Genomic DNA, 27,317 nt, shown 5'->3' on the forward strand with positions numbered 1-27,317 from the left:
CCCAGCTTTCCCCATTCAAGATATAATTACATTTTTTAAACTAAAATCTTTCACCTCACATATGGTGCTAATGAATTCCATCTATTACTTTTTTGCCTATTCTACCATCTTATCGATTTCCCTATGCAGTCTACTTCAGTCCTCAAAATTATTTACAATGCTTCCTATTTAGGTGTTGCTTGCAAATTTGGACAGCGCTCACTCTGTTCTATATCAAAATCATTTGTACACCGAGTGAGCAGAAGTGGCTCGAGAATAGAATTCTGTGACACATGGCTACCCACCTTGTGCTATTCTGGGAAACTGTCCTTATCTATTCTGTCTCCTTTCTTCCAACCAGCTTTTAATGCAGCATTCTACCCTTAATTCCAAACCCCTTAAATCTTCTCCAATTGCTTCTTGTGTAGTACCTTATCAAAGATTTCCTAAAGCTCTTTGTACAGAATGTATGTCCTTTATCCACCACACCTATTGCCTCCTCAAAATTCCTGAAGAGGAGTATCAAGCACAATCGGCCTGCTGAAACTTGTGTCCCTACTTCCGATTATACTTAATTGGCTCTGGAGTACATTCGCAGTCAGAGGTTTGTGGGTTCAAGCCCCACACCTGAGACTTGAACACATAATCTAGGTTGACACTCTAGCACAGTGCTTGAGAGAGCGTAGTACTGTCAGTGATGCTGTCTGTCAGATGTGATGTTAAACTGGGGCCCCATCTGTTCCCTGAGGTGTTCCCTGTGACATTGTTTGAAGAAGGTTTCTCTGGGGTCCTGCCCAAAATTTAATGCCTCAATCAATACAACCAAAAGCAAGTTAAGGTTAACGCATTTGCAAGAATCTTTAGCCAGAAGTGCCGATTGGATGATCCATCTCGGCCTCCTCCGGAGACCCCCAGCGTCATGGATGCCTGTCTTCAGGCAGTTTGATTCACTCCACGAGATATCAAGAAATGGCTGAAGGCCCTGGATACTGCAAAGGCTATGGCCCCTGACAATATTCCGGCAATGGTACTGAAGACTTGTGTTCCAGAACTTGCCATGTCCCTAGCCAAGCTGTTCCAGTACTGCTACAACACTGGCATCTACCCAGCTATATCCTGTTCACAGAAAACAGGACAAATCCAACCTGGCCAATTACCAACCCATCAGAATACTCTCGATCATCAGTAAAGTGATAGGAGGGGTCATCAACAGTGCTATCAAGTGGCACTTGCTTAGCAATAACCTGCTTACTGATGCTCAGTTTGGGTTCTGCCAGGATCACTCAGCTCCTGACCTCATTACAGCCTTGGTTCAAACATGGGCAGGAGAGCTGAACTCCTGAAGTGAGGTGAGAGTGACTGCCCTTGACATCAAGGCAGCATTTGACCAAGTGTGGCATCAGAGAGCCGTAGCAAAACTGGAGTCAATGGGAATGAGGGGGTACAGCTCTCCACTGGCTGGAGTAATACCTAGCACAAAGGAAGATGGTTGTGGTTGTTAGAGGTCAATCACCTCAGTTCCAGGGCATCACTGCAGGAGTTCCTCAGGGTAGTGTCCTAGGCCCAACCACCTTCAGCTGCTTCATCAATGGCCTTCCTTCCATCATAAGGTCAGAAGTGGGGATGTTCACTGATGATTGCACAATGCTCAGCACCATTCACGACTCCTCGCATTCTGAAGCAGTCTATGTCCAAAGTCAGCAAGACTTGGGCAATATCCAGGCTTGGGCTGACAAGTGGCAAGTAACTTTTGCACCACACAAGTGCCAGGCAAAGACCATCTCCAACAAGAGAGAATCTGAACCATCACCCCTTGACATTCTATAGCACTCCCACTGTTGAACCCCACACTATTAATATCCTCAGGGTTACCTTTGACCAGAAACTGAATAAGACTAGCCATATAAATACTGTGACAACAACAGCAAGTCAGAGGCTAGGAATCCTGCGGAGAGTAACTTACCTCCTGACTACCCAAAGCCTGTCCACTATCTATTATCTTAAGTTAGGAGTGTGATGGAATACTCTTCACTTGCCTAGATGAGTGCTGCTCCAACAACACTCAAGAAGCTTTACACCACCTAGGACAAAGCAGCCTGCTTGATTGGCACCCTATTCACAAACATTCACTCCCTCCACCACAGATACACAGTAGCAGCAGTGTGTACTATCTACAAGATGCACTGCAGAAACTCACCAAGAGTCCTTAGCCAGCACCTTCCAAACCCACAACCACTACCATCTAGAAGGACAAGTGCAGCAGACACATGGGAACACCACCACCTGGAAGTTCCACTCCAAGTCACTCACCACTCGGACTTGGAAATATATCTCCATTCCCTCACTATCGCTGGGTCAAAATCCTGGAACTCTCTCCCTAACAGCAATGAGGGTGTACCTACACTACATGGACTGCAGTGGTTCAAGAAGGCAGCTCACCACCACTTTCTCAAGGGCAATTAGGGATGGGCAGTAAATGCCAGCCTAACCAGCAACTCCCATTTCCCATGAATGAATGAAACAAAATGTTATTTGGTTATTTATCACATTGCTGTGTGTTACCTTGATGTGTGCAAATTGGCTGGCATGTTTCCTACATTACAACAGTGATTACACTACAAAAGTAATGCCCTGGCTTTAAAATGACAAGTTCTTCCTTTCTTTTCATCTAGATATTTTGTAATTCCATCTTGAATTAAAGAAGGCAAACTTTTTCTAGCACATTCATAATTGGCCTGTAATTACGCAGGTTGGCACTGACATCCAAGTAATCATGCTTTCAGAATCAGTATTATCAGGCTATTTGACCAGAGCAGTAAGACATCAATTCCAATCCCAATTCCACCCTCACCTGAGGCAGCACCGTCAAGAAGCATCACTGGCAACATCAAGTTGTTGACAGGAGTCACTGGATAGCATTTCAATGTGGCAACTGTGGCTCAATGCTCTTCCCTCCCTAGCCCTGGGCAAAGGAATTCAGCTTAGTATCAACAACACCTACCCATTCATGTTAACCCATCCAAATTATTTTGTGATATTAGACCAGAAATTTAATCTGAAATGTTCTTGGCCATTAGTGTTCATTTTCACACTAGGCACTGCATGTACAAACAGATCCATGAGGGTGACTAAGTTTGTCTAAATAAAGAACAATGCTGTATTCAGACAATGGTGCCAATATGCACCAATGTCTTTGTGACTCATGCTAATGTCTTGATTGCAGTAGGCCATTTTGAGTAACTTCTCATTAAATTCATTAACCATTTCGTAAACAGAGAGGTTAAGGGGAGGGGAGACAGCATCTTCCAAACCCATGACCGCTACCATCTAGAAGAACAAGGGCAGCAGATAGATGGGAACACCACAGCCTGGAAGTTGCCCTCCAAGCCACTCACCATCCTGACTTCAAAATATATCACTGTTCCTTCACTGTTGCTGGGTCAAAATCCTGGCACTCCCTCCCTAACAGCACTATGGGCGTACCTACACCACATGGACTGCAGTGATTCAAGAAAGCAGCTCACCACCACCTTCTCACGGGCAATCAGAGATGGCCAATAAATGCTGGCCTAATCAGTGACGCCCACATCCCGTGAATGAATAAAAAAAAGAATCTGACAACACGTACTGTCAAGCTTCCCATTATTAATAATGGCTGGCTAGAGAATAAGGGCCGACACATTCAAAACTAGTTCAACAAGAGCTCAGAACGTAGCAGCAAGAAAAGATGGGAAAAAAATATTTTGAATTAATTCACAAATCTCAAGGAGCTCAACACCATCCAGGATAAAGCAACCTGCTTGACTGACATCCCATCCAGCACCTTAAACAACCAATTCTTCCATCACTGTGGCTGCAGTGGGTTCCATCCACAATGTGCACTGCAGCAACTTGTCAGGGCTCCTTTGACAGCAGCTCCCAAACTCACAACCTAGATGTCCTCTGGTTCTCAACCCTTCCATCAATGGAAACAGTTTCTCCCTATCTACAATGTCCTGGTCCCTCATGATTTTGAATACCTCTATCAAATCTCCTCTCTGCTTTCTCTTCTCTAAAAACAGAACCAGCTTCCCCAATCCATCCATGTAACTGAAGGCTTTCATGCCTGGAACCATTCTTGTAAATCTTTCTGCAACTCCTGTCATGTTTTCACACCCCCTCTGCAATGTTGTGTCCATAATTGAACACAATACTCCACTTGAGGCCAGTGTTTTGGTTTTGTCATAACTCCCTTGTTTTTGCACTCTACACCTCGATTTATAAAGGTCAGGATCCTCTATGCTTTCTCAAACTGCCTACTACCTTCAATGATTTGTGCCCATACAACCTCAGGTCTTTCTGTTTCTGCACCCCATTTGAATCATATCCTTTAGTTTATATTGCTTGTCCTCGATCTTCCTCCCATATGCAGAGAAAATATTTGCAGGGAGGCTGTGGGGAGAGGGCAGGAGATTGGGACTAGCTAAATTGCTCTTGCAGAGAGCCAGCACAGGCTTGATCAGCCAAATGGCCTCCTTCTATGCTGTAAACATTTTTGATTCTATGGTCCACTCATCATTCAAACATTTATTTTGTGCACTTGCCCCTTCAGTTTGAAATTGCCTCCTTAACTGAGAACTCATGCAGGAAGTGTCAGCAAGCCTCCAAGAGTTCAAATACCATTTCCACCGTGTGATTGACAAAAGTCTGAGAACAGCAGTGCCTGGGAAATGCATTGCAACCAGGTATTGTATAGAATAACACTGAATATACAATAGAGAAACAGGCCATCCAGCCCAGTATGCAATGGTGTTTGTATCTACATGAGACTCCTTTCATTCTCTCTGCCTCATCTCAGACTTTCAACATATCTTTCTATTCCCCTTTCTCTCAGATACTTATCTAGTTTACCATTCCTCTGGTAGTAAGTTCCAATTCTAACCAATCTAAGCAAAGAACTTTCTCCTCATTTTCCTACTGGATTTATTAGGACTACCTTTTATTTATGACTCATAGGCCAGAATCTTCGGGTCGGCATGCGGGGGTGGGCCCTGCTCACCGATGCGTAAAATGACACGCAGTGACATCAGGCGTGCGTCCCAATGTCACCGGGTATCATTCCGAATTTCAGTTTGGCGGGCACACACCAGAGTCAGCTGCGTGCCCGCCAAACTGTCAAAGGCCTATTAAAGCCATTTAAAAACGAATTAAAACACTTAACAAAGCTGTCCGTCCAACCTTAAGGTTGCCGGGCAGGCAAAGAGCCTAGGCGGCCTTTGCATTTATCATGAAACCTCATCCATGGGTGGGATGAGGTTTTATTAAGGATTTATAATTCAAATAAATTTTTTTATTAAAGTTCATAGACATGTCCCAGCTGATGTGACACTGTCACATGAGGGGACATGTCTTAAAATTTTTTTTTTCCTTCTAAATTAATCCCTGGTTTCCTAATCCTAAGAGGGTACCTCCTTTCTTAACCCAAACTTTTAGAACTTGGGACAGACCTTGATCCATCTGGGGTTGAGTCTGAGGAGAAGCTTTCTCCATCAAAGGCTGATTTTGGTCTTGACCTTCAATTGAGTTTTCCACTTCATCAGATATGTCTGTCTGACTCTGAATGGGATCTGAGCTAGTTCCAGGCATTATTTGTGTTGGAGCAACTATTAGTTCTCTACCAACTATCCAATTCATCAGACTCATCTGATTATTCCCAACTCCCATCTTCTTCATGAACCTCTGAATGTAAAACATGATGTGTATGTACAAGCCTAACCTTTCCACTACCAAGCATCTTGACCAAATATGTGCAACGACAACATATTTTCACAACTCTTCCTGGAAGCCACTTCAACCACTAATGATGATGATCTTTCACCTTAACCTTTTGGTTCAACTTCAGGCTTCTTTCTCTCACTCTAACCAGATCATGACTCTCTCTGCCTGGATTGTTTCTCTTCTAGTGACTGTGCTAAATGTGGCTTTAGCAATGAAAACCTTGTTCTAGGCTGTCTTCTAAGAAACAATGCAGCTGGCATTCCACTGGTAGTAGTGTGAGGTGTGTTATGAAAAACAAACACAAAGTTTGCCTGTGATTCAATGTCAATTGACATTTCTTCCAATTTGTATCTAGCAGTTGTTTAACAAGAGCATGCTTAACAATATATACTATGCTCTCTGCTTCTCCATTTGAAGCAGTGGAACTCTGGTGTGCTTTACCCCATTCATACCCATAAATTATACAAAGTTTTATGAACAGAACTGAGGTTCGTCGTCATACACAATTATGGGAACCCATAAATAGCAAACAAACTATGTAAAACATCTAGGATTTTGCTAGCTGTTGTTCTATTCATCAGAAACCCCTCAACCCACTTTGAATGGCTATCTATCACAATTAATAGTTGTTGCCCTTTGTAATAATTATAATTCTGATAAACGTAGAACTTTAGCTTTAAGAATAATTCTGTTGTAAGATCACATGATCTGTGTAAACCAATGAGTTTGCAACATGGAGAGCTCTCAAGGAGAGAGCTTTTTCTTTAATTATAGAGCTAGAAGCACATAGATAGCAAACTAATCGGGCAAAAGGCTGATAAGTCCCCTGGACCTGATGGGTTGGATCCTAGGATATTAAAGGAAGTAGCTGCAAGGATAGTGGGTGCACTGGTAGTAATCTTCGAAGAATGCTTAGATTCTGGAAAAGTCCCAGAGGATTGGAATACTTACAATGTAACACTCTTATTCATAAAGGGAGGGAAACAAAAAATAGGTAACTATAGGCCAGTTAGCTTAACATCCATCATTGGGAAAATGCTATAGAGACTATTATAAAGGATGTAATAGTAGAGCATTTAGAAAAGCATAACATAATCAAGCAGAGTCAGCATGGCTTCATGAAGGGGAAATCATGCCTGACAAATTTATTAGAATTCTTTGAGGCTAACAAGCAGGATGGATAAAGGGGAACCAGTAGATGTTATATATTTGGATTTCCAAAAGGTGTTCGATAAGGTACCACACATAAGGCTATTTAATAAGATAAGAGCCCATGGTGTTGGGGGTAGTGTATTAGCATGGATAGAGGATTGGCTAACTGATAGAAGACAGAGTTGGGATAAGGAGGCATTTTTAGGATGGCAACCTGTAACTAGTGGAATGCCACAAGGATCAGTGCTAGGGCCTCAGTTACTTACAATATATATTAATGACTTGGATGAGGGAACTGAATGTACTATTGCCAAGTTTGTGGATGACACTAAAATAGGTGGGAAGGCAAGTGGTGAGATTGACACGAAGAATTTACAGAGGGATATAAACAGGTTAATTGAGTAGGCAAAAACTTGGCAGATGGAATATAATGTGGAAAATGTGAGGTTATGCACTTTGGCAGGAAGAATAGAGGAGCTGAATATAATTTAAATGGAGAAAGACTGCAGAAAGCTGCAGCACAGAGGGATTTGGGAGTCCTTGTGCCAAAAATCCCAAAAAGCGAACATATAAGTTCAACAGGTAATATGGAAGATAAATAGAATGTTGGGCTTTATTTCAAAGGGAATGGAGTATAAAAATGGGGAAGTCTTCCCTGTTGTTAAAACTATACAAGGCACTAGTTAGACCACACCTAGAATACTGCGAACAATTTTGGTCCCCTTATCTAAGGAAAGATGTACTGGCATTGGAGGCAGTCCAGAGAAGGTTCACTAGATTGATCCCAGGTATGGAGTGATTTTCTTATGAGGAGAGGTCGAGTAGGTTGGGCCTGTACTCATTGGAGTTTAGATGAATGAGAATTATTGAATCATATAAGATGGTTAGGGGGCTTGACAGGGTAGATGCTGAGAGGCTGTTTCCCCTTGTGGGAGAATCCAGGACCAGAGGGCATAATCTCAGAGTAAGGGGTCACCCATTTAAAACAGAGACGAGGAGAAATTTCTTCTCCCAGAGGGTAGTCAATCTGTAGAATTCTTTACTGCAGAGGGCTGTAGTGGCTGCGTCTTTAAGAATATTCAAGGTTGAGATAGACAGATTTTTAATCAGTAAGGGAATAAAGGGTAATTGGGAAAAGGCAGGAAAGTGTGTTGAGGTTTATCAGATCAGCCATGATCTCGTTGAATGGCAGAGCAGACTCGATGGGCCGAATGGCCTACTTCTCCTCCTGCATCTTATAGTCTTATGGTCCTGAAACGGTTTTTAGAAACAAGAGTGCACCTAAAGAAGGAATAATGCACTTTTCAGGCAAATGAAGTCATTTATTTGGGCCACCAGGTAGATACCCAAGGGTTACACCCTGTTGGAGAGGGTTAAAGCAATCAGAGAGGCACCTGCATCGAAGAACATCTCTGAACTTAAATCATTTTTAGGGATGGTAAATTATTATGGCCGATTTCTACCACTTTTATCAACAGTTCTAGCCCCTCTACATTCACTGCTAAAGAAAAACCAGCATTGGGTTTGTGAGTCATCCGAAGAAGAAGTCTTTTTGAAAGTAAAACAGCTCTTGCACTCTTCACATTTGTTAGTGCATTATGACCCAACAAAGGAATTGGTGTTAACCTGCGTTGCGTACCCTTACGGGGTGGGAGTGGTACTATCTCACATGATGGACAACAGTAGAGAGAGGTCGATAGGCTATGTATCCAGGATACTTAACACAGCTGAAAAATTATATTCTCAGATTGAAAAGGAAGGTCTGTCAATTATTTCTGATGCAAAAAAAAATCCACCAATACATGTATGGGCGACATTTCACGACAGTTTCAGACCACAAACTACTTTTGGGTCTGTTTAGTGAGGAAAACGATATACCTCCCATAGCTTCTGCATGAATACAAAGATGGGCCCTAATTTTGGCAGCACATGAATACACCTTTGTATATAGACCAGGGATTCAAATAGCAAATGCCAATGCCCTAAGTTGCCTTCCTTTGCAAGAGAACAATGGCCATGTCCCAATCCCTAAATAATTCATATTAGTGATGAATTTCCTGTATTCCTCACCAGCCTGTGCCAAGCAGATAAGAAACTGGGCAAATTGCGATCCAGTCCTATCTCAAGTGAGACCAAGTGTTACATGGTTGGTCCCAGGAACCAGTCTCTGATGAATTGAAGCAATTTTTCAACCGAAGACACGAGATGAGCAGTCAAAATGGTATTATTATGGGGTGCACGAATAGTAGTTCTTTCACAAGGAAGGGAGCCACTCTTAGTCAAGCTATGCAGTGCCCATCCAGGAATCTCAGGCATGAAGACGATAACATGATGTTATCGTTGGTGGTCGGGGACAGACTGCGATATTGAAAAGGTGGTAAAACACTGTGTGGAATGTCAACAGCTACGAAAGTTGCCGGTAGCTGCCCCATTACACCTATGGGAGTGGCCTGGTAGACCCTGCATGAAATTGCACATAGATTACGTCGGTCCTTTCCTTGGAACCATGTTTCTACTAGTTATAATGCTCATTCCAAGTGGTTAGACGTTTATGAGGTAAAGTTGCCAACGTCAGGCACTATGATAGGAAAACTAAGTCCAAAGCTTCATCATCCATGGATTGCCAGAAGTGATCATCTCAGTTAATGGTACTGCATTTATGAGGGCTGAGTTTCAATGATTTATCAGCCTCAATGGCATCAACCATAAGAAGACTATACCATACCATCTGTCATCTAACGGACTGGTGGAAAGAGCAGTACAAACTTTTAAGGAGAGAATGAAAAAGTTAACAGATGAATCATTGGAAACTAGACTTGCTTGTTTCCTATTTCACTACAGAACAATCCCCCACACGACGATGGAAGCAACACCTGCAGAATTATTGATGAGATGCCATCTTCAAACAAAACTAAACTTGATACTCCCAATTTGGAGGGGAAGGTGGAGAAAAGTCAAGGGAACAATAAAACGACTCAAGATTTGCATAGTTGTGAGTGACAATTTACTGCATATGTAAAGAATTTCAGTGGAGGACCGAAGTGGTTACCTGGTAAAGTAAGCTCTGTGACCGGACCATTGTCGTACCACATGGAAGTGGAGGGAGGATCACCCATAAGCATGTGGATCATTTAAGAAGAAGGGAGATACCCCAACAAAATAATGTTCCACCTGTGAAGTTCCTGTTGAAGTTGCTTAATCAAGGATAAACATGCCCAATGTTTCTGTCGGAGTGGAAGACACTGAACTGCATGTGCCTAATGAGATACTTGATGTTAATGTGGTTCCAGAGAATAGTTCATGTCAAAGAATCGGAAGTCATGGAGCTATGACGTTCCACACAGATCAGGAAACCACCTGAAAGACTGAACTTGTAATTTCATGACCTGTGTAAATATTGTAATGTCATGAGATAAATGTCCTTGTAAATACAAGACGTATAGAAAAGTTAAAGGGGGAGGAATGTAGTAATTATAGTTCTGATAAACGTAGGACATAGGTATTAAGAATAATCCTGTGCTGTAAGATCACATGATCTGTGTAAACCAATGAGTTTGCAGAGCAGGGAACCTTTGGGAAAGAGTCCTTCTTTGGTTATATAGTTAGATGCTCACATGTAGCTGCTGCTGTCTTGTAAATAAAGTCAAATGTGTCCACCAAGTAAAGTTGCCTGGAAAATCCACCCTTTAACACACTTAAACTTCTGCAAAATTTATGCAGTCTCTGCCAGACTCTAGCTGGCCATTTCCATGGTTGCAATGGTACCAAAGGTGGCTTCTTTTCTACAACTTGACATGCTCTACACTGTTTCACTGTGCCTTCTGCCTCTTTATCTAACCCTGACACCAAAGATAGATCCTTGTTTAGACTCTTCATCAAGCTCATCCCTAAGTGTTGATCATGAAGATCACATAACAACTTTGATCTTTACCTACAGGAATTATAACTCTGGCTCCCTACAAAATACAACTTTAATCAACAGCCAACTCATTTTTAGCATTTCTAAATCCAGTATCTGTGTTGGCCACCCATTTGTGATATAGTTGTATATCCTTTACCATTACAGGGCCCCTGCGAGTTATTCTATCAATGTCATCAGGTGTGACTGGCCACTCATCTATGAGAGAAAGGAAAAATAAATCTTCCCTGCTGGGCTCTACTCTGATGGGGATAGTGACCTAGACAACACATTGGATTTACAATGACCTTCCGATCGCCAATGTCATAATGACTAGCAGATAAAAATCAAAGCCCATCTCTGCATTTGGGCTGCAGAAATGGAGTAGGCCATTCAGCCTGTTGAGCCTGTTCCACATTTTAATTAGGTCATGGCTGAGCATCTGTTCAAGCCACCACTTTCCCCAGGCTATCCCCATATCCCTTGATGAATTTAAAATAGCCATTAATGGCTCATGATCAGTTTCAGTTGTAAAATGACAACCACACGAGTATTTATGAAATCGTCTTCCGCAAAAAATCAAACACAATGCTTCACATTCTATCTGAGCATAATTTTGCTCACTGGCACTGGGGGTGCCTGAGAGAAATGCAGTCAGTCTCTTCTCACCATTACCCAATGCATGAGAGATCACAGCAACTACTCCGCATGGAGAGGAAACACATACTAGCTAATCTTTTTGGACACATCATAATGGAAAAGGATTATAACAGCTGCCAATTTACTTTTACACAACTGAATTCCTCATCACACTCCTTTGTCCAATTCCATGGAACACCCTTCCTCAAACATTCATTCAATGGGTGCAATAAGGTTGCCAAAATTGGTATGAATTTACAGTAATAATTCACTAAGCCCGATAAAGATTTAAGCTCAGAGAGATTCTGAGGGCACGGTGCATTTATTATTGCTTGAACTTCACCCTTGGTAGGATGTAACCCATCTTTGTCCCAAATACTCAGCAGAGTTTTGAAATATTTCACATTTGTGTGCCTTTGTCTGAAGTCCATGCTTTGGAGCATCTTTATAGCATGTCACCATGGGTCTCCATGGTTGGAGCTGAAATAACTGTCATCCAAATAGCTACTCCCAGGATTCTTTGAGAAAATTTGGTTCATCAGCCTTTGGAAAATTCCAGGAAAATGGATGACATAGTTATTTCAGCTCCAACCATGGAGACCCATGATGACATGCTATAAAGATGCTCCAAAGCATTGACTTCAGATGAAGGCAAACAAATGTGAAAGGTTTCAAAACTCTTGTCAAGTATTTGGGACAAAGATGGGAAGATGAGAAGAAACACCAAATGGCAGCATACAGAACTGAAATATTCCCTTTATTTATTCATTTATCCACAAGGATAATACATAATTTGTATGCTTGTTTCTGGCTTTTAGTGGAATATGTTCTCTTGAACTTTATTGTTACCCCTTTAAAGATTTGCCCACTCTTTGTTTTTCAAAATTTTTTCCTAGTGCCACAAGATTTCTTCTTTTACAACCTCTTACCTTCATTGATATTCTACTTATGTTACTGACAAGGTCAACATTTGTTGCCCATCCCTAATTGACCTGCTAGGTCAATAAAGGGTCAACCACATTTCTGTCAGTCTGGAGTCATATATAGGCCAGATAAGAACAGCAGTAGTGAACCAGACAGGTTTTTAACAACAACCAATGATAGCTTCATGGTCACTATTATTAATGGAGAGCTTTATATTCAGATTTATTAATTGAATTCAAATTTCACAAGCTAGCATGACAGGATTTGAACCCATGTCCCCACAATGCTAACCTGAGCCTCTGGATTACTAGCCCAGTGACATTACCACTATGCCACCATTTCCATCCTTCCCACACCAGTCCTTTAGCCAAATGCTAACTTTCCTAATCTGTTTGTCCTATGCCAATTTGCATGTGGCTCTACCTATGAGGTCCTGTTTTTCAATTAAGCTCCTAACTCTTGATATTCCCTTAGAAGGAGCTCTTCCCTAACCTTTCCTATCTCGTTGGTTCTGACATGGAGCATAATTGGACCCTCCCCCTCTTTTTTCTAAAGCTTTTCCAGGAAGACAAAGGAAAGGCAGACAAACAGAAGAAAAGGGTATGATTCCAAACCCCACCACCTCCCCCCACCCCCACCCCCACCCCAACTCCCAGTGCACACAGGAAGCTTGGAGAATAGGGACTATAAAGTTATGACTTTCTCGCCAAAATTCAAGAAAGCTTACTGTCACAAGACACACCAGCAGGAAGTCCAACATTTGGCCAGGATTTACCATGCCCGCCAGCATCGGGCATGTTCGGTGGCATGAGCGCATAATATGGCGTGATCAGTTGCACAACGGCATGAAACCAGTTCACAATCATCCTCTCAGTCTGTCAATGGCGGGCCGCATTCTCCGCCATCCAACATCGGGAACCTCGTTGTAATATAGCAGCATATCATTGTTTGGCCTGGCCACCTGAATTGTCCGCCCCCCGCTGGATTTTCTGCCCACGTCGGCGGGGAAACACGCCAGTGTAGAACACGCCTTGACAAGTGTGAAGTGCAGAAGTTGGGTCTTACCCGCCAGGGCTTTGCTCGCCTCGCGGACATCCAAGGAGCAGAAGATGCTGGAGCCCAGCACCAATGGCACACTGGAGGAACGTCTATGGCATGCCGGGTGGATTCTCATGGACATGGCTCTGCTGTGAAGCAGCTCATGGAAGTTGGAAAGACATAGTTGATGCTCGCAATGGATGATGGTCGAGGGGGTGGGAGAGGAAGGGCTAGGATCGGCTGGGAGAGGAATAAGGGTTGGGGGGAAGATGGGAGGGGGGGAATTAAGGTGTCAGGATAGAGTGAGATTGGGAGGGGAGGGATGAAGGTGTTGGGAGGGAGGTTGGGAAGGGGTAACGGGGGGAGAAAATGGCAACTGGGAAGGTAGGTCTAAGGGAGGCAGAAGGCGCAAGGGAAAGAGTGTGGAGAGGGGAGGGTGTCCAGGGGAAGGAAGGGGAGTGGAGAGGGGAGGGTGTCCAGGGGGAGGAAGGGGAGTGGAGAAGGGAGGGTGTCCAGGGGGAGGAAGGGGTGCAGAGAGAGGAGGGTGTCCGGAGGAAGGAACAGGTGCAGAGAGGGGAGGCAGTAAGGGTTGAGGAAGAAGTAAGAGCGGAGGAAGGAGTCAGGAAGGGGATAGGAGTAATGCTGGAGCAAGAAGTGAGGATGGAGGAAGAGGTAAGGCTGAAGGAAGGAGTTGGGAGGGCAAAGGACTAAGGGTGGCGGAAGGGGTAGGAGTGGAGAAAGGGGGAGGGACTAAGCGGGCTTGGGGGGAGCCCGGGAGGTTTGGAGGACTTGGGGGAAAGGCGTTCTGGAGGGGAAGGGGTTCCACGGGGTGAAGGAGTCCCAGCAGTGGAGGGGTTCCAAAGGGGTTCCAGGGAATGAAGGAGTGAAGAAGATCTGGGCGGGGGAGGAAGGTGTCGGGTGGTGGGGGGGGGGATGTACCGGTGAACGCGCATGGAACGGGTCAGATAGGTCCATGTCTGCCTCCTGGAGAACGATGGGGAATGAACTGAGGGTGGGCATGGCATGGAGGAAGGGTGAGAATGACCAAGGGCAGAGTGAGGCGGTAGGGTGGGAGGGTGAGGGTTCGACGGTAGCAATAGAAGAGACAGAAGGGTGGTTGGTGGGGACTCAAAGGCAGATGCAGACCGTTGGGGTGGGAAGGAGGAGATTGGGGAGGTGTATGTGGATGGGGGTGGGATTTTCAGGAAGGAAGGGAACGTGCACGTTACCTGGACATCCCCAAAGGAAACGAGTTGAGGTTGGTAGGTCACGGAGGAGAGGTGAAATGTGATGCCAGGGGGATCAACTGTGATGGGGGAAAGGAAATGGGTGACTTGGGGAGGGTAAAGGATGGGGGAACAAAAGTAAAACCGAATTAACACCATGCTGTCCACATCGAAAGTGAAACAAGTGTCGTAGGGGGAGAGGTCATGTGCTGCATGGGAACGTGATCAATGATCAACAGGTGGGTGGAGATGCAGGTCAGCTCAGATGGACAACTGAAAGCGAATTCCAGCAGGCACCATTCAAAATGCTCAGCTCATTGAGATGGGTGTGAGACGTGAAGGATCCATGTGCGAGTGAGAGTGCTTGCACGAGGCTCCGAAAGGTCCTGCCACACACACACTTTTCCCTCCAGAATCACTCATGGGCCGGCTGCTCCCTCTATGGTGATGGATCTTCGGGGCTGCTTATTTCCACCTCTTCACTGGAGGAAGAGTCCTCTTGACTGCAGACGAGGACATGGATGAAGCTGAGGGACTGGCTGGCAGAGTGTGTTGGTCCCTTGGCAGAGCTCCCTGTGAACCAGAATTAAGTCACGCATGGCAGCAGAGTCAAAAGCAAGAGAGAGAGCACTCACAGTTGTGTTGAGAGAGAGATGATGTGGTGCAGGATCCTCAGATGGATGTTCACTGCCGACATCACCATCGCTGCAGGCAGGATCCATATCCTCACCAGTCAGCACGATGCCACACTCCTCAAAGTGAGTGAGGGGCCTAAGGCAGGCCATTCCACCCCCTAGTCTGGGTCTGGTGCTGTCCGCTGAAGTGTGAGATCCCTGTGGATGTGTGAAGGATTTGAGAGTGATGAGAAGAGTGAGTTACCCAGGCAGAACAAATGAAACCATTCATCCTCTTGCGGCACTGGGTGGATGTCCTCTTTCGCAGGGCATTGGCGCTGGCCACCGTTGCCACCACCTCCCAAGCCTGCTTGGCAATGCCACTGCCCATTCTGTGGCCAGAATGCGTGTAGAGGACATGGCGGCAGGCCTCCACAGCATCCAAATGGCATTTCAGTGATATGTCGCTAAATCTGCTGCAGTCTTTCGTGGACATCTTCCCTGCAGTAGTCGTTTCCTGGAAGCACTGAGATGTATGCATGCGGCTGTACTTTAAATACGGCACCCTGCGTGATGAAGTGGCAAGGTGACGGCGGGGGACGAATGAGAGCTTGCCTGCCATCAAAATGGTGTGTTTCCCGGGAGTGCATAAATAATGTGGCGGGTTTGGTATGATACAGGGTGAAAACCCACCATCGCGGCCGGCGGGTAAAATGTCATTTTACCCGCCCAGTACCACACTTAGTGCAAATCTGGGACAATTCCACCTTTAGTATTGGAAAGAATAATATACATAACACAATGCCTGGCTTAACATTATTTTGCATGTTTTGACATGTTAAGATTTTCTATTTGGAATGGATATGCTTCTCCATCAGTTCTCAAAGTGTTAAGGAGTTAGGATTGTGATTCAGTATGAAACAAACCGCATGACAGTTTTAAGAATGCATCCCAGCAGCTTCTTAAAATTTTAACTCTATCTGATTTCTAAGGAATGTAAAACAACTGGTTCCATTTCTGGAGAACATCGTGCATTCTATTTCTAATATCTTGCCCACAGCTTTGCAGAAGTGGATTTGAAACCCATTTAATGCATGTTAATGGATAGAGCTTGAAAGAAGGCTAGAAATATACATATAGATAGATAAATAATAAATAAAGAGATAGATAGAGAGACCAAAGGACAGACAGATGGACAGACAGACAGGCAGACAGACGGGCGGGTGGCAGGCAGGCGGTCAGGCTGGTAGGTAGGTAGGTAAACAGAACAAGGTGGTCACTTATTAATTGGAAGATGCGAGTCTTGGTGGGGTTTAGGAACAAAGGCATCTTGGAGAAGAAATGCATCAATCACTAAAAGTTGTGCCACAGCTTAACAAGGCCATAAAAAAAACCAAGCATGAGACTTTATTTCTAGATGGTTGGAATTGAAAAGTTATGCTAAACCTGTATCAAACATTAGTTAGGCAATACTTCAAGTACTGTGTGCTTTTCTGGTTGCCGTATTATATAAAGGATGTAGAGGCACTAGAGAAGATGCAGAGAAGATTTAAAAAGATGATAAAAATGCAAGGGCTTCCATTCAGAAAAGGACTAACAGGCTGGGTCTCTTTTCTCTTGAAAAAGGAAAGCTGAGGGGCTGACCTAACAGATGTGTGTAAAAATTCTGAAAGGTTTTGATAGAATGGATACAGAAAGAATGTTTCCCCTTGTGGAGAAGAGCATAACCAGGGACCGTGAATATAAGATAGTCAGCAAGAAATCCAATAGGGAATTCAAAAGAAACTTCTTTATCCCAAAAATGGTGAGACTGTGGAATTCTCTACCACAGGGAGTGGTTGAGGTGAATAGTATAGATGCATTTAAGGGTAAGCTAAACAAGAATATGAGGGAGAAGGGAATAGATGGTTACAATAGTGGATTCAGATGAGAAAGGATGGGAAGAGGCGCAAATGAAGCATAAACACGAGCATGGACTGATGTGGCCGAATGGCCTGTTTCTCTGTGGTATATCCTGTGTAATCCTACGGGTATATGATAGATAGATAAAAATAATGATTGATAGACATATAGATGATAGACAGATAGATGATAGCTCGATAAATAGGTAATTGATAGTTAAATAGAATATAGCTAGATATACATTACAACAGTCACTACGCTTGAAAAGTATTTCACTGGCAGAAAAATGCTTTGGGATATCTCAAGGTTGTGAATGGCACTTTTGGGGGTCCATAGGGACTTTCCATGGGGTCCATGAACTAATGGGAAAGGGCCCAGGATGCTGTGGTCAGGCGAATGAGCAGCACTTGGAAGGTGGACTTGCTGAGACCCAGTAGGTGGGAGTGGGAGCGGAGTGCAGCCATCACATGTGCAGCACACAGCGGACTGGCTTTCTCACCTCACAGGGGAGCGTACATGGAGGAGCACTGAGAGTGGCACAAAGATCATCAGTCAAACCTGCATTTGCTATGGCGGGTGATGGGTGCCAGGTGAGTTCAGCTTGCTCTAGAGAGGCAAAAATATTTGAGTACTACTCAAAGGGTCCCAAAATACAAGCAGGCACTCCCATCCCACTGACACCCACCCCATTGTTCCTTCAAACCAATATTAAAACACTCTTCAAATGCAGCACTTTATTATTATGAGTAACATATAGTATTATAATTTAAATAGAGGATCGGTGATTAATGATCTATTTGAAAAGGAGGATCTCAAACAAAAAAGTTTGAGAACCACAGTTTTAGCCTGATAGATTTAGGGATAGTTATCTCGATTAAACCACTCTTTTAAATCTTTACACATCATACATCTACTTCCTATTCAATAAACAGCTACAATGTGACACACAGCACAACACAGGATGGTTTGTCTGCATTCTCTGGATAAGTGTTTAATATTTGAGTCGGAAGCTTCATGTCCCACTGAAGCCGCTTGGGCTCATAATCAAAGATAACACTTCAGTATTAAGGGAATGCTACACTGTCAGACGCGCATTCTTTAGGATGAGATGTAAAGCCAGTCTGTCCTCTCAGGTGGGTTTCAAATATTCTCTGGCACAATCTACAGAAGAGCAGGGGAGTTCTCCCCAGTGCCCTGGCCAACATTCATCCTTCAACCAATGGCACCAAAATAAGATTCATTTGTCTTTAATCTCATGGTTGGGGGTTTGCTGTGCACAAATTGGTTGCTGCATTTTCTACATTATGACAGTCACTACAGTTCAATTATTTGGCTTTAAAGTACTTTGGGATGCCCTGAAGTGCTTTATAAATGCAAGTCTTTCTTTCATCATTTACAGCTCCTGAATATTCCTGCTTCTCAATAATGGACCCATAATTTCTCTTTGGCAATATGTGGTGTGGCTGGTTAACTAGCTTGAAGCCAAGGATTTTGCACACATGTACCTCCCTGTGCAAGTTAGGTTGATTTTTTTCATAAAGTCAGTTCACTGTATACATTTAATTATTGACACTCTCCATAGCATTCATAGTGCACTTGCCAATAATGACAACCTTCCCTAAAACAGACAGTTTCTTTATTTTTCCTTCCTACTTTGATAATCGACTCAACTAGTTTCTCCCTTTCAAGCCTCTGCAAAAAGCAGTGTCCAATAAGACCCAATTTCACCTCCCCACTTACCACCTCCACAATTGTTCTTCCCTCCTCTCCTGAGGGCACTAATGCCACTGGTACTCACAGCTCCCAAATACCTCATCCAAATAACCATTCTGTAATCTGAGCCTGTGAAATGAGTGTTTTTGGCCTCTTTGATCATTCAGCCACAACAACTTGGATTTATATAGTGCCTTTAATGTAATTAAATCTCCCAAGGTGCTTCATAGGAGCGAGAGGAGCATTGTAAAGTGAAATATCAGGCATCTCAGCCAAACTTGAGCCTGTTCAGTTTAGGTCACATATGGAGACAGAGTTGGGAGTGAATAAAAAGGGGTGGGGAGAAAGGAGAGAGAGGAGAACAAACAAAAGAGCAGGCAGTGGAGAACTAACCAAAGGTTGATGGAGAGAATGGGCAGTAATGGAAAGAGAGTGGGAAGAATGGATAGGAAACAGGAGAATGGGGAGAGTGGAGAGGAACTGAAGGAAAGTGAAAGCAGCCAAAGAAAGAAAGAAATGAAAAAATAGTATTTATATAGCATCTTTCACAACTTCAGGACATCCCAAAGCACTTTACAGGTAATTAAATATTACTGTGCAGTCGTCAATGAAACGGGAAAAGTGGCAATCAGCAGAAAGAAGGTAATAGTTGGGCCTTCAGCTAGTGTCCCAAGAATGATATGTTGTGGACTGCCTCTGCTGGCATCATTCCCTTTACCAACAACTGCTTCCTTCACCTGAATTTGAATGCAAAGGCCCACGTTGGATTTGTACCAGTATTAAAATAACGCTAATCAGAAAATCCAGCTCAAAGAGTAGACACAGATAAGGAGATTAGTTCAATTATCACAGTCAGTTCAGAGGGCATGCATAAGGAATTGATCAATATTTGGAATACCAGAAAGAGTAGCAGAGGCAAAAGCTCTGGAATCTTAAGCAATATTTGTATGGTATAATGGGAGAATGTTGGGATCTTTCTGGATAGATGAGCTAAAGTAGGCTAATGGCCATCCTCATCAGTAACTCAACATCACCCCCCCTCCCCCCCCCGCTTAGTCTGCAAGCTCTGTTACCTAGAAGAAAAAGGACAACAGGCACATGGGAACACCACCGCCACCAAGTTCCCCTCCAATTCACACACCATCCAAAACTTGGAAATATATCTCCTTTCCTTTGCCAATGTTGGATCAAAACCTTGACATTCAATGGCATTGCCATCACTGAATCCCCCACAATCAACATCCTGGGGGTTACCATTGACCAAAAACTGAACTGGACCGGCCATATAAATACTGTGGCTACAAGAGCAGGTCAGAGACTAGGAATCGTGTAATGAATAACTCATCTCCTGACTCCCCAACGCCTTTCCACCATTTACAAGGTACAAGTCAGGAGTGTGATGGAATACCCTCCACTTGCCTGGATGAGTGCAGCTCCCACAACACTGAAGAAGCTTGACACCAACCAGGACAAAGCAGCCCGCTTGATTGGCACCACATCCACAAACATTCACGCCCTCCACCATTGACACACAGTGACAGCAGTGTGTACCATCTACAATATGCACTGCAGGAACTCATCAAGGCTCCTTCAGCAGCATCTTCCAAACCCACAACCACTACCATTTAGCAGGGCAAGGGCAGCAAACACATAGGAATGCCACCGCCTGGAAGTTGCCCTCCAAGCCACTCACCATCCTGATTTGGAAATATATCGCCTTCCTTCACTGTCACTGGGCCAAAATCTTGGAACTCCCTTCCTAACAGCACTGTGGGTGTACCTACACCACATAGACTGCAGCAGTTCAAGAAGGCAGCTCACCACCACATTCTCAAGGGCAATTAGGGGTGAGTAATAAATGCTGGCCCAGCCAGCGAAGCCCACATCCCATGAGTGAATTTCTTAAAATCATCTTAGCATGCCCAAAGCTCCTTATAGCCAATAAAGTACTTTTGAAGCATAGTCACTGTTGGAAATACAGCAGCCAATTTGTACACAGAAAGATTCCACCAAGTGTAATGTGATAATGGCCAGATATTCTGGGGATTTTCAGCGGAGGATAAATATTGACCAAGATATTGGGGAGAACTCCCTCCTCCTCTTTGAAATAGTACCATGGAATCATTTAAGTTCACCTGAAGACTGGCTCTCGTTCTAACTTCTCATCCAAAAGACAGCACCTCTGACAGTGCAGCACCGCAATGAGGGCCTAGGTTTTGTGTTCAAGCCTCTGGAGTTGGATTGAAACCCACAACCTTCAGATACAGAGGCAAGACTACTATCCACTGGCTGGCAACAGAACGCACAAGAGCATCCCCATCTTAAAATAGAAAACAGGTATTCCCCATCTTTAAATAGTTCCTTCTATGCAAGGTACCATTGTCAATACAACCTTTGCTGAGGCTCTAGTTGTTTTTCATTCATGTATCAGAGTTGGGTGTTAGAAAGGGTGAGGGGTAGGGACAGAAAGAAAGAATAGAATAAAAGACAGGAAGCAAGCTTGAACAAACAAAACTTACCAGCTTCATTTCACACTTCCCACCTTCCCAAACAACATAGTTGCTTTGCATAACCACTAAGGAAGGAAGCTTTTCAAATAGTTCCTCAAACGAGTTTCCCTTTATTTCAGAATACGTTCATGCTTTATTTTTTCAGCTGATTAGGGCAGGGCATATCAATGCTGAGGAGAGCAACATCGTCCCTGAAAATTCCTGCCAGTGCTAATGACATACAGTCAGCTGCAAAGGTTTAATGCTACTGCTGGACTCTTGATGCTCCTCAGATTGAGCCTAAAGCCGAAGGCCTGCATCACCATAACATTTTCATTCTCTGAGAGTCAGCAACAATTGATTTCTTACCAACTCCAACAATAACACCATAACAATTAATATTATAGCATGGTTGTTGTCATATTTACTGAAGTACCCTGGCTGCCTTGCTCACCCACTCACAGGATGCCTGTAGGATCAGAGGTGACCTCAATTGCATTTCCCCCATCCCCACCATCCCAACAAGGTTTCCACTAGGCAGGGAGACATTCAAATCCTGTCCTATGCCCCAGTCAGTTGCCCAACACCCCAGGCTGACATTGGGTTCCTGTCCGCCAACAGATTAAATTCAATACAAAAGTGAAACACTGCAGATGCTGGAGATCTGAAATAAAAACAAGAAATAAATGCTAGATATACTCAGCAGGTCAGGTAACACCTATGGAGAGAGGAACAGAGTTAACATTTCAAGGTGATGACCTTTCTGTCATCCAGTTCTGATGATGAGTTCATCAACCTGGAAAATTGGGCAGAATCTTCAGCTCCTGCCGGCAGTGGGAAGGTTGGCGGGCAGGGGAACTTAATTTGACGTGAGGCCAAAACTCAGTTTCCTGTTAGTGGGATGAACTTTACAATTAAGTTCTTGGGACTTTGAAGGTGGTTAAAGGCGGATCAAGCTTCCTGATGAACAATGTCAGGAAGCCCTTATGCATGTCATGCATGTTGATTAAAAGGCCAACTTGCCAAAATTAAGCTCCCCCTCCCAATTAAGTTCCCCCATCCTAATTAAGTTCCCTGTCAGAGGGAAATTAGAACGTTCACTTTTCCGACTGCACATAAGTGGTGTGCACCTGGTAAGGTAGACTTCCTCCATGACTAATGCTGAGTTGCTAGTACATTGCCTGCTTTAAGGACTGTCTGTAAATGCCAGCCTATGCTTCAGACCAAGGGGTGGCAGTGCAAGTTGCGTGGTGGATAACCAAAAAAAGGAGGAAAGGTTAGCAGGGAAGGGTGAAACAGTGGCCAGGCAAGGAAAATGCAAGCTTTCCAGTTTCCCTTTAAATATGGTGACTGGACCTTCGACCCCATGAGGTAATGACAGGACAGTGGCTTCCTGCCTGCCCCCATTGCAAGAATCAGCGACCTCCTCACTGGTGCATATTTAATGAGCAAGATCGCGCATGGTCAGCTGTCCCATCTCTCCAACGGAAATCACTCTGGTTTCCAAGCCCACCACCAGACTTAGACTTCAGAATGGAAGATTCCAGCCATTAACGCTGTTTCTCTTCACAGATGCTGTCTGACCTGCTGAATATTTTCAGCATTTTCTATTCTTCTTTCAGGTTTCCAGTATCTGCAGTATTTTGCTTTTGTATTAATACTCTTGCCTTTGGCTTTAATTTACTTCATAGCATCAATCCTACCCTAAATGTACCAGCTCCTTCAACCTTAACCCCCACCCCCACCGAACACTTCGCAGACCCTGGGCTTTTTTGCAACCCATCATCTCTTTGCTATACCATTCAGCCCCCTGACCCTATGCTCTACAATTTCCTTGCTAAACATCAACCAGCTACACTGAAACAGGTTATCTGCTCATTGCTGTTTATGAGATCTCACTGTACACAAATTGATTGCTGCATTTCCGAGAGTATAACAGTGAGAACATTACAAAAATACTTAAATTGGTCATAAAGTGCTTCAGGAGAGCCTAAAGTTGTGAAAGGTGCTATATGAATGCAAGCTCTTCCTTTTGTAAACAACTTTAATTTCTGAAACTGCTTAAAATACTTTTCAAAATCCATTTTGTTTAACCAGGCTCTTGATCATCGTCCCATATATCTCTCTTCCTGGCTCAGCACTCATGTTTATTAACATCTATCTGTGAGATGCCTCAGAACATTCTTTACATTAAAGTTGTTGACGTTGGTGGTGTTATTGCCAACATGCTGACACATGACATCATTGTGCAGTGTTGGCTCACAATACTTCTTCTGGATACTTCACTGTTCATTTGGTTACAACCGCAGATGGATAATTCACTACACTTTGCCAACTGATAACTTGAATCCCAAATACACAGGTACTTGCATATTGTTCTTCTATTAGTATGTTAACATTGTGGCCCACTAAATATTGCAAGCAACAATTAAGTACACACAGTGCTGCCAGTTCACAGTATCGGAATACTGCGCACTCACATGAGCTGGCAGACTGCCAGAACACACACCTTTTCTTCCATTGTTGCTTGGTGGTACAGCTTTGCTGAAAAATACTCAGCAACCAATCAGCACTCTCTTCTCATGCAGTACAAATTGTTGTTTCCTTTTGAATTTATATTCTTGTGCATCTGTCCTGATGAGTGCAAGATGAAAAGCTTCAACATATGGCTCTTTTTTCAGCAATTGTCTCATATTCCTCTTTCCTTTTACATCTCACTGTATGAAAAGGCTGTACATAACTAGGAGCAGCGTGCGCAGACTACCTGAGCTATGGCCGTTGACACCTTGAGGTGGATTTTGCAGGGTGGAGTGGGGAGGGGGGGGGGGGGCGGTGGTGGAGGGTGGATTACCCACTCCCTGAACCTAAAAGTCAGTTAGCATTTCGCCAATGTGAAATCTGGCTATCCCACAGTGATATCTCGGGGGTGGCCTTAAGCGGACCTGAGTGGGACATCTGTCCCTCAGGACTAGAGGTCTTGCCCCAGACAGCTGTCAGCCAATCTGATTGGGTGGCAGCTCTGTAGTCCCAGCAGCTCTGGTGTGGGAAGGCGGAGGGGGGTGGGGGGGGTGTGGTAGTGGTTGGAGGTGGGGGGAGTTGCCCACAATGGGCACAGGTGACCCCCCATCCCCTCAAAGGAGCTAAGCCCCACCTGCCTGCCAGCAATCCTGCAGACAGAGCTTCTGCGTTGTTTGCTGTGCCTCCGCAGACCGAAACATCGCAGCTGAGGTGGAATGAGACCCTTAAGAGGCAGTTAATTGTCCACTTAAGGGCCTCAGTAGGCCTAAGATTGGACAGGCTGCCTGACACCTTACCCTCCCACCTTAGTATGGGGGACAGGTTGGGACTGGGTGGGAAGGTGGCGGGCTGGCCACCCACTTTAATTTACATGCTCCCCCGCCACCCCCCAGGCCTTCAAATAAGCTGGTGGAAGAGGCATGAAATTCATCCCCTTGTGTCAATAAAGCTACCAAGATTCTGGGCATACAGGGATTGAGGAAAGATTGAGGTCAGAATTTTCCTAAGCTCAATCAAATCAATTTTTCCTCTTCGTTCCTTATCTCTTTGTTCACTCACTTCTCCACTGTCTCACACTTGTTTACTCTTACCATGTAGAGTTGGGAGCCTATAATTCCCTGCTGCTTTCTACACGGCAACGCCTCAGCCAATCAGAGTCAACTTGCCAACCAATCAGCACCCTTTTCTCCTGTAGTATAAATGGTTGTGACTGTTTGAAATTTGGCATCCTTGCATTTGTCCCATTATAATATTTCTATTGCTCTCCAGGGGGAGGCATGCCACTGCCCAACTGAATACCAAAGCTGCCTAACCAACACCTATTGTAGAAAGGGCAACATAGACATGATCCCTTGGAGGTGGTGGGGGCGAGGGTAGGCAGTGGGGGGGCCTGCTGCTGCTGCTGTAGCGAGCTGGGTGTAAGCAGTTATTTACTCAGTTTCCGAAGAGAACCCAAGTGAAAAGGAGCAAGACCAAATGAACATTTGGCCTGCAGGCCAGGTGGTCACCACGAACATGCCTTCAGTTGCTAAGGCCAAGGATTCTAGACTCACACGGTCTACCTTCAAATGCAAAGCAAGCTGTCTATTCAGTTTAGGGTCACCTGTAAAGAAATACATCCCTACACCTTTGCACTGGTGCATGACCATCAAAGCAAGCTAAAGACCACCACACAGAGCATTATTACAGCATTCCCCTTGCATCAGAGCTCTAGGCCCAGATTGTAAACCCAAGCAACCAACTTGCATTCCTATAGCACTTAACATTTAGTAAAACACCCCAAACTGAGTTACAGGACACCAATCAAATAAAGTTGACACTGATGAAAGGAGTCTTTAGAATAGATAACTGAAAGCCTTGTCAAAGAGGTAGGGTTTAAGGGACATTTTAAAGATAGAGAGAGAAAGAGCCGGCAAGGGGTGGGGTGGAAGACAAACAGGTTTAGGAAGGAAATTCCAGAGCTTAGTGCCTAGGCAGTCGGAAACACAAGCAATTATTAATCAAGGATGCACAAGAGCTGCCATCCTCCAGTTGAAATGTTAAACTGAGGGCCTGCCTGGCCTCCTAGGTGGATGTACACAATCCCATAGCATTAATTTGAGAAAGATCAGGGCTACTTTCCCCTGGTGTCTAGGCCAATATTGATCCCTCAGTCATCATCTGGTCATTAGCACCTTGCTATTTGTGGGAGCTTGCTGTGCACTAATTGGCTGCAGTGCTTCCTACATTACAACAGTGGCTACACTTCCATAAAAACAAAGCTTCATTGGCTTTAAAGTGCTTTGGGACGTCTTGAGGCCATGAAAGGCACTATATACAATACAAGGCGCTTTTTTTTTTTCATTTTAGACCCACTGATCGCAGAGGGAAGCACAAATTGTAAAAGTGTACTGCCTTTCACTGGTGAGCCGGACAGTGGATCCGTGCTGGCGATATGTGAAAAGCTGGTGTCCAACGGGGTTAAATCCCCAACGTTAATCCACAGATTCGCCACAGTCTCCACAGAATGTCATTGAATTCAAAAATACCTGTCTCACTTTACAGAGGAAGGAATCTATCAGCATAAGACGGTTAGTTTACGCCCTCTGATGCAAAAATATTACTATTGGGTTTAACCTCAAGCAACGCATATGTCGTAGAAAGGAATTTTAAGAAACTCAAGAGAAAAAGTATCTTGAGAATGGATACTTTGAAACGATAGTTTGAACATTGTTTCCAGTTTGAGGAGAGCAAGATTGTCCTTCTCCTTGATTACGTGTTTCACATGGGGGAAGAAACAAAAAAAAGCGTTCTTTCCTCTCGTGTGTTTACAATTCTCTGAACTAAAATTCTAGGTAGCTCTACGCGTCAAGGAAGTGCAGTGACCTCCAGCGCTGTCTATCTGCGCCCAGAGCGTCATTCAATCCTTCACCCAGCACACACCTACACCTACCTCTCTCTGATGTTGAAACCAGAAAGACCGATGTGAACATGACATGTCCCATTGCTTTCAGAAATTGTCTTAAAACCATTCTGAATTGCGTTCTTCTTCCCTTTTGCCATTCATTTTCTTCTTGGTCTCTTTCTCTCTCTCTCGTTTCTTTCGCCTCTCTTTGAAAACCTGGCGTTCGTGATAATATTCCGGTTCTCCCAGGCTCCTTGACTTCCCCAGTCAAGCCTTGAGCTGTCATTCACATTCTCCTGCTAAGTGCAGGCGGTTTTGATTGCGAAAAACATTTTTCAACTCGTACGATGTTATGCAAACACCTTTAGGGAAAGATGTTTATCTCAGCAAAAAAAAAAGCAGTGGCATCACCTGACTCTCCGAAAAAATAATTTGACACCGGTAACTGCCGCAAGCTATCTTTTGGTGCGGTTTATTGGAATAAGAAAGAACTTTCATTTATATAGCACCTTGTATAACCTTAGAATATCCCAGAGTGCTTCATAGCCAATTAAGTTTGAAGTGTAATCATAGTTGTAATTCCAG

The 27,317-nt window shown here is 44.1% G+C and overlaps 1 protein-coding gene across 2 annotated transcripts in view; it reads right to left on the reverse strand.

Annotated features, from left to right (window-relative positions):
* The window catches only part of crfb16 (cytokine receptor family member B16), a 72,131-nt gene extending 45,062 nt beyond the window's left edge, over positions 1 to 27,069 (reverse strand). For both annotated transcript variants that reach the window (XM_041209311.1, XM_041209303.1), the window contains exon 1: positions 26,781 to 27,069. In XM_041209311.1, coding sequence (XP_041065245.1) covers positions 26,781 to 26,890 — 110 coding nt within the window. In that variant the 5' untranslated portion in view covers positions 26,891 to 27,069. The remainder of the gene's footprint in view (positions 1 to 26,780) is intronic.
* Between the last annotated feature and the right edge of the window lie 248 nt (positions 27,070 to 27,317).

The sequence above is a fragment of the Carcharodon carcharias genome, chromosome 2 (assembly GCF_017639515.1).
Source record: "Carcharodon carcharias isolate sCarCar2 chromosome 2, sCarCar2.pri, whole genome shotgun sequence".
Lineage (NCBI taxonomy): Eukaryota > Metazoa > Chordata > Chondrichthyes > Lamniformes > Lamnidae > Carcharodon > Carcharodon carcharias.